Source organism: Eucyclogobius newberryi, unplaced genomic scaffold (assembly GCF_026437365.1).
Source record: "Eucyclogobius newberryi isolate DKJ021-1_F unplaced genomic scaffold, fEucNew1.0.hap1 SCAF_17, whole genome shotgun sequence".
Classification (NCBI taxonomy): Eukaryota; Metazoa; Chordata; class Actinopteri; order Gobiiformes; family Gobiidae; genus Eucyclogobius; species Eucyclogobius newberryi.
Window position 1 is genome coordinate 26,747,399 of NW_027315801.1, and position 8,172 is coordinate 26,755,570.

Consider the following 8,172-nt stretch of genomic DNA (forward strand, 5'->3'; position numbering starts at 1 on the left):
ACTGATAAAATATATTTTCCTCTGTCATGTAATAAAAATGAAATGTTTACATAGAGTTCTGACTCAGCAAGCTATTAAAAAGTAAACGACTTTTATGAAACAAGCTTCATCTCTGGAGTGGATGAATAATGACAATTGTGTAGCGCTTTGAGAGCTTTCGACAAGCCTGTAAAGCACATTGTAAAATGCAAGACATTGCTATTGTTGTTAATACCTAGAAATGTCTGTGATATAATTAATACTAAAATTAGTCGTCAGTGTTCATACGTTTCTATCTTTGTAACTGCTTCAAGAGGTTAATCTAATACATCCATGGCGGATCCATGGTATGGATTCGCTCTGTTTAGAAACTGAAAAACCCTACCAGTCTTTCAGCCCCTGAAGGCACCATCAGTCACGTGATCTCAGCTCCATCTCGACCAAAACATCCGACTGCTCCTGTCAACAACAGATCCTCCGCTCGGCCGAGAACCACAAGGTGAGACCGACCCAGAGCCCAGAGAACCCCTGATCCATAACACGGTCCCGCAGCGGTCAGTGTCCAGCCCCCGGGCCGTATCCATGCCGCACAGACGACCGCACGCTCCGAGGACGCTATGGACGTGCACGAGCTGTTTGCGAGCTGCAAAAAGGGCGACATTTGCAGAGTCAGGTAACCAGGAACCTGCGACATGTAGCACACACACCATATGTTAACACTATTAAAGTGTAAAATAGAAGGTCTACGTGCAGTGTCCGTGTGCGTAAAGCGTAAGTCGCGCGTAAATGAAAAAGCTTGTTTGGTGTTTTGCTGTTTTAAATGGGTCAGGCCCATTCTTGTCTGGACATGCACTAAAAGTACTTGCACTTTCAGAAAATCTAACTGAATAACGGTTACAATAGCTCAGGCTCATCACATAGATCTCTGATTTATTTAGTGTTAATTGTTTCAATAATATTGTATACACATTTACATTATTTTCCACCTTTTCATGTAGGTATTTGGTTGAACACAGAGATGTTGACCTTAATGTAAGAGATAACTGGGACAGCACCCCACTGTAAGTACTGGCATTCATCTTTGTGTGTGTACATTTTATTACGTATGCATTAAATTACACCCTTTTACAGATATTATGCCTGTCTCTGTGGCCACGAAGAGCTGGTCCAGTACTTGCTGTCCAATGGTAAGGTCATATTAAAATGCAGTAACCCAGATGAGTTGACTTGTTAACATTGTTTTGATATTTCTATTGCTTGGACTTGACATGGACTTGACTTGGACTTGGACTTGGACAAATGGAGAGCTGCCCTAGAGTGCCCCCTGTCCTTAGACCAGCTTTTCGAATATAATAATAATAATAACTTTTATTTATATAGCGCTTTTCAGTGACCCAAAGACGCTGAACATAATAAAAAAGGGGGGGGGGGGGTATTTACAGACAGGGGGGACAACACGTACAATACACATTAATATACAGATAAAATGAACAAGACAGAAGAAGTAGAGAGAAAAAGATGGGGATGTAACAGGGGGTAGAAGTGTAGGCAATGGGGTAGAGGAGGCTAGGGGTAGGGGAGGTCATAGGCTTGGGTGAAGAGGTATGTTTTTAGGCGGGATTTGAATGTTGTGAGTGAGGGAGAGTGGCGGACAGGTTGGGGGAGGGAGTTCCAGAGTCGGGGTGCTGTTCGGGAGAATGCTCTGTCGCCAAAAGTTTTGAGTCGGGATGTTGGTGCAGTCAGGGTGAGAGAGGAGGAGGATCGGAGAGCTCGGGAGGGGCGGTGGGGGATGAGGAGGTCAGACAGGTAGGGGGGGGCAAGGTGGTGAAGAGCTTTGAAGGTGAGGAGGAGTATTTTAAAGTTTATGCGCTGCTTGATGGGGAGCCAGTGGAGAGAGCGAAGAACAGGAGTGATGTGATCACGGGACCGGGTGTGGGTGAGGAGGCGGGCAGCGGAGTTTTGGACCATTTGGAGTCTGTGGAGGGAATGGGAGGAGATGCCAGTGAGGAGGGAGTTGCAGTAGTCAAGGCGGGAGGAGATGAAGGCATGGATGAGGGATTCAGCAGCGGGGAGGGTGAGGCAGTGTCTGATTTTGGCGATGCGGCGGAGGTGGAAGTATGAGGTCTTGACAATGTGGCTGACATGGGGAGTGAAGGAGAGGGTGGGGTCCATGATGACACCGAGATTGCGTACCAGGGTAGAGGGGGTGATGGTCGAGGTGTCGATGCTGAGTGAAAAGGGACCAGTTTTATTGAGAGTGGATTTGGTGCCAATGAGGAGGAGCTCTGTTTTGTCACTGTTCAGTTTGAGGAAGTTGAGAGTGAGCCATGATTTTATTGTAGAGATGCAGGTTTCGATGTGGCTGAGGGGAGGGTTTTGGGTGGATTTGGTGATGAGGTATATCTGGGTGTCGTCAGCGTAGCAGTGAAAGTCCAGGTTGAGTTGGTGGAGGATGTGACCAAGGGGGAAGATGTAGCAGATGAAGAGGAGGGGGCTGAGGACTGAGCCCTGGGGGACCCCCTGCGTTACTGGGGAGAGGGTGGATGAGTGACCGGAGGGGATGAGAGCAGGGAGGCAGGCCTTGGTTAGAGTCGTTGGGAGGGGGTCGAGAGAGCAGGTGGTGGTTTTGGAAGCGGTGATGAGGTCTATGATATGAGAGGAGTTAACAGAGGAGAAGGTGGTGAGGGGAGGGAAGGGTGGGTGGTCAGGGAGAGGGGGGGGGCAGGGGTGGGGGTGGTGATGGAGTTAATGGAGACGGCAGTCATGGAGCTGTTGATTGTGGAAATTTTGTCATTGAAGGCAAGGAGGAAAGAGTTGCAGAGGTCAGGGGAGGAGGGTGGAGTGATGTCCGGTGGCTGGAGCAGCTTGTTGACGGTGGAGAACAGGGTGCGAGGGCTCCGGTGGGAGCTGTTGATGAGGGTGGAGAGGTGGGCAGATTTGGCGGCTTGGAGAGCGTCACGGTAGGAGGAGATGTGTAATTTGAAAGCTTCGGCGTGGACGGTGAGGCGGGTTCTTTTGAGGAGTCGTTCGAGTTGGCGGCCAGTCTGCTTCATGGTGCGGAGTTCAGGGGTGTACCAGGGGGCGGGGTTGATGTATGAGACGGAGGAGGTTTTCCAGGGGGCTAGGGAGTCAAGGGAGTCGGAGAGGGTGGTGTTGAGCATGACAGCATAGTCGTCGGGGGAAGAGGGGGGGGAGTCAGGGGGTAAAGCAGAGGATATGAGCTGGGAAAGCGTGAGGGGGTTGACTGACTTGATATTGCGGTAGGTGATGGTGCGTTTTTTGGGGTTGTGGGGCGAGGGTAGGGGGGCGGAGAAAAGGATGCAGAGATGATCAGAGAGTGGGAAGGGGAGGGGGTGGGGCTTAGATATGGGTAGGAGAGAGGAACAGACTAAGTCCAGAGTGTGGCCTTTGGTATGGGTGGGGAAGTCAATGTGTTGGGTGAGATGGAAGCAGTCCAGGAGAGAGAGGAAGTCGGATGTCAGTGGGGCGTTGGGGCAGTCAATGTGGATGTTGAAGTCACCAGTGAGTAGGAGGCGGGCAGAGAGAGAGGATGCGATGGTGAGGAGTTCAGACAATTCAGTGAGGAAAGAGGGGTGGGGCTTTGGGGGACGATAGATCAGGATAGCGGTGATAGAGTTGGGGAGGGAGAAGGCGAGGTATTCAAATGATGAGATGGATGGAAGGTTGAGGTTCAGTTCAGTGATGGATGTAGATTTTTTATGAATAACAGCAAGACCTCCCCCACGCCTGGAGAGGCGGGGTTTGGCAGTGTAAGTGTAGTTGGATGGAGTGGCTTGGTTGAGAGCATAGAAATCCAGGGGCTGTTGCCATGTTTCACAGAGGAGAAGCAGGTCAATGTTATTGTCCAGTAGCAGTTCAGATATAACAGGTGATTTGTTGGAGAGGGAGCGGCAGTTCAGCAGTGCAAGGGAGATGGATGGGGGCGCGGAGATGGATGGGGGCGCAGGGGTGGGGGGGGCGGAGGTTGCTGAGGTTGGCACTGCGGCAGGTGGGGGTGACGGGGGGGCGAAAAGTAGTCCAGAGTGAGGGGATAGGTGAGCCGTCGTTGGAGTGTTGGTTATGGGAGAGACCAGAGCCCCTGTGGATGTAGCGGGGCCGGCGAAGGATCCCAGCTGAGCTAGCTGCAGAGGCAGCAGCAGCTGGGAGACGGTGGTTATGGTTGAGGAGGTGAAGGTCAGCAGCGGTGTAGGTGAGTAGGCGAGAAGTTGGTGGAGCGGTGGCCTGGAGGCGTGGGAGTGATAGTTCGAGGAGGAGATGGAACGTAGCAGCAGATGGAACGTAGCAGCAGATGAGAGTAATCCAGTTAGTATGTTGGCGGTGGCTAGAGGCTGGTTAACTAGAAGCTGGTGGGCAGAGAGTTGTGAAAAAGCAGCAGTGGACCGGGTGTTGAAGCTGGTGGAGTGAGTGGCGTTGGTTGCCCCAGACCTTGTCTGCACGGCAGGGAGGCCCCGCGATACCATGACGGACCTCCGCAGGTGTTAAGCCAGCTGTTAGCTGGCGGCTAGGGCAGTAGATAGTCCAGGAGTGAGGGAGGAGATGAGCGATGGACGGTGCAGTAATGTCCGATGAAGTTAAGGAGCAGGGATGTAGACAGAAGACAACACAGAGACGCGGGAACAAAACAAAACAATGGATACGACTGACAAAACAAAGACGTTGGGACAGAAGCGGCAGTCCACATACCAGACGCCGGCGTTGCTCTAGCCCAATCAAGACGCATTTGAGTCCAGTTTTGTGACCAGATCGCCCCCGTCTGTGGAGCGGGGGGGGAAAAAAAATTAAAAAAAATTGCGCAGCTTTTATTGCAAACTGTTGTTTTCTGGACTTCAGGTGCTAAGTGTGAAGCCAACACTTTTGAAGGAGAGCGATGCATGTACGGCTCTCTGAACGACCAGATCCGACGTTTGCTAAAGGAATACAACTGCATCAACACGTGTCCAATGCAGCAGCAGGATGCCTTTAACCACTTCCTCTACATGTAAGTCTATCTGTGCTGCTCTGTGAAGGCCTGACATAAATAAAATAAACAGTGAACACTCAAAGATCCTCTAGTTCAGCTGTAAATGCTTTTAATAATCCACATATCACAGTGATGGCACTTCTGTGTTTAATAAGACGGCCTTTACAAAGTACTGTATTTTAACCTTTTCCCTGTCTAGTTTGTTGGAACAAGGACAACACAGTGATGTGAACTTCTTGGTTCATGGACAAACTTTTCCAGCCCACCGCTGTGTCCTCAGCGCCCGATCCGAATACTTTTCCGAAATGTTCAACTCAAAATGGAGAGGAAAAACTCTCATTACATTAAAACACCCTTTGGTAATAACTTTCGCTTTCATTTATTTGATTAGTTTGAAAAGTAAAACAACAGAAAAGTAAATCCCATTAATTTTCATGCGTTTCTTTTAGATTAATCCATCAGCTTTTGCGGCAATCTTGCAGTATATTTATACAGGTGGGTAACAGTTACAATATTGTCTTGTTGTCCTAATTATATTGTTACAGTCTTTTCTTATTACCAATGTGGGGAGCATAATCCCCAAATATGGACCTGATGTATTTTTTTCTAAATGTGTGATTTCAAATCCATCTTGATAATAGTGCATGTGTTATAGGACGTATGGACATTAATATAAGCTTCCTGGAGGACTGCACCCGGCTGGCCAAACAGTGTCAGATGTCAGCTCTGATTGAAGAGCTGGAGAATAAGTGCAAACAGGTTTATAATTTTGGTAAGTTTCTATATTGTTCTGTTTTGATGTTATTCGTTGTTGCTCATAAAGCATTGTAAAAAAACATTGTATTTCTATATTTTGGATCATCTGTTTAGTTTGTTTATTTCATTATTTATAGTCTTGTAGATTGCAAATAATATCCTGGTGTTTTATTTTTTACAATATATAATGACAGAATCAGAAAAGGTTTATTGCCATTGTCAATGAACAGAATTCACAACATAGGAACTTGCTTTGGTGATTCAGTGCAACATAAAACAATAAACAATGATAAAACAACCTATATAAGTCAAAAAGAAAAACAATTAAACTCTGCTATAGGACAAAAAATAAAAATAGGCTATAGGATAAAAAATAAAAATAGGCTTACTATGTACACAAATAGGTTTACTTACACAGTGTAATCTTGTTAATAGATTGCTTTGTTTCTCTGTCTGCTTCTATAGTGTCCAACAAACCAGGCATTTGTGTGAAGGTTTTGAGCTTAGAACCACAGAACGGCAGACTACAGGACGAACTGGCCCAGTTAGCTGACTGTGCGCTTCCAGCTGAGCTTCAGGTGAAAAACTACAACCAAGTGGACAAACATCACCTTAAAGAGTCTGGACTGAAGTCTGAGTATTGATCTTTTTGTGCAAACTTCTCATAGTTTTGTGTACGCATATTTTCACATGCTTTTGCTATGGTATTTTTGAGTGATATTTTTCCCTGTACATAATAACATACATATATATGTTGGTGTAATCCCTCATTCGTCCAGGCGTGTTCCATAGTAGAAAAAACTTCAGTTGTAGTCATCTGGACTCAGTTAGAAAAAATAGACGTTTCGACTCTCATCCAAGAGTCATTGTCAATAACAGAATTTAGGTCGGGAACTCCGATATTTATACTATTCTGTGGTAAGACCAGCCCCATTGGGCGGAGCCTTCCTGAAGTAGAAAGAGTTGTTTGTGAGTTGTTTGTTTCTGTTGAAACAAACAACTCTTTCTACTTCAGGAAGGCTCCGCCCAATGGGGCTGGTCTTACCACAGAATAGTATAAATATCGGAGTTCCCGACCTAAATTCTGTTATTGACAATGACTCTTGGATGAGAGTCGAAACGTCTATTTTTTCTAACTGAGTCCAGATGACTACAACTGAAGCTTTTTCTACTAATAATAATAATAATAATAATAACTTTTATTTATATAGCGCTTTTCAGTGACCCAAAGACGCTGAACATAATAAAAAAAGGGGGGGGTATTTACAGACAGGGGGGACAACAAGTACAATACACATTAATATACAGATAAAATGAACAAGACAGAAGAAGTAGAGAGAAAAAGATGGGGATGTAACAGGGGGTAGAAGTGTAGGCAATGGGGTAGAGGAGGCTAGGGGTAGGGGAGGTCATAGGCTTGGGTGAAGAGGTATGTTTTTAGGCGGGATTTGAATGTTGTGAGTGAGGGAGAGTGGCGGACAGGTTGGGGGAGGGAGTTCCAGAGTCGGGGTGCTGTTCGGGAGAATGCTCTGTCGCCAAAAGTTTTGAGTCGGGATGTTGGTGCAGTCAGGGTGAGAGAGGAGGAGGATCGGAGAGCTCGGGTGGGGCGGTGGGGGATGAGGAGGTCAGACAGGTAGGGGGGGGCAAGGTGGTGAAGAGCTTTGAAGGTGAGGAGGAGTATTTTAAAGTTTATGCGCTGCTTGATGGGGAGCCAGTGGAGAGAGCGGAGAACGGGAGTGATGTGATCACGGGACCGGGTGTGGGTGAGGAGGCGGGCAGCGGAGTTTTGGACCATTTGGAGTCTATGGAGGGAATGGGAGGAGATGCCAGTGAGGAGGGAGTTGCAGTAGTCGGGGCGGGAGGAGATGAAGGCATGGATGAGGGATTCAGCAGCGGGGAGGGTGAGGCAGTGTCGGATTTTGGCGATGCGGCGGAGGTGGAAGTATGAGGTCTTGACAATGTGGCTGACATGGGGAGTGAAGGAGAGGGTGGGGTCCATGATGACACCGAGATTGCGTACCAGCGTAGAGGGGGTGATGGTCGAGGTGTCGATGCTGAGTGAAAAGGGACCAGTTTTATTGAGAGTGGATTTGGTGCCAATGAGGAGGAGCTCTGTTTTGTCACTGTTCAGTTTGAGGAAGTTGAGAGTGAGCCATGATTTTATTCTAGAGATGCAGGTTTCGATGTGGCTGAGGGGAGGGTTTTGGGTGGATTTGGTGGTGAGGTATATCTGGGTGTCGTCAGCGTAGCAGTGAAAGTCCAGGTTGAGTTGGCGGAGGATGTGACCAAGGGGGAAGATGTAGCAGATGAAGAGGAGGGGGCCGAGGACTGAGCCCTGGGGGACCCCTGCGTTACTGGGGAGAGGGTGGATGAGTGACCGGAGAGGGAAATGAACTCTTGCCTGTTGGTGAGGTAGGATGTGAGCCAGTCAAGTGCAGAGCCCTCAACACCCAGTT

General features: G+C 47.9%; 1 protein-coding gene across 1 annotated transcript in view; it reads left to right on the forward strand.

Annotated features, from left to right (window-relative positions):
- The first annotated feature begins 429 nt into the window (after positions 1 to 429).
- abtb1 (ankyrin repeat and BTB (POZ) domain containing 1) overlaps positions 430 to 8,172 on the forward strand; it is a 15,510-nt gene continuing 7,767 nt past the window's right edge. Inside the window, exons 1-8 of the mRNA XM_072449728.1 lie at positions 430 to 652; positions 978 to 1,040; positions 1,111 to 1,166; positions 4,831 to 4,978; positions 5,160 to 5,319; positions 5,410 to 5,455; positions 5,616 to 5,732; positions 6,182 to 6,294. Coding sequence (XP_072305829.1) covers positions 597 to 652; positions 978 to 1,040; positions 1,111 to 1,166; positions 4,831 to 4,978; positions 5,160 to 5,319; positions 5,410 to 5,455; positions 5,616 to 5,732; positions 6,182 to 6,294 — 759 coding nt within the window. The 5' untranslated portion in view covers positions 430 to 596. The remainder of the gene's footprint in view (positions 653 to 977; positions 1,041 to 1,110; positions 1,167 to 4,830; positions 4,979 to 5,159; positions 5,320 to 5,409; positions 5,456 to 5,615; positions 5,733 to 6,181; positions 6,295 to 8,172) is intronic.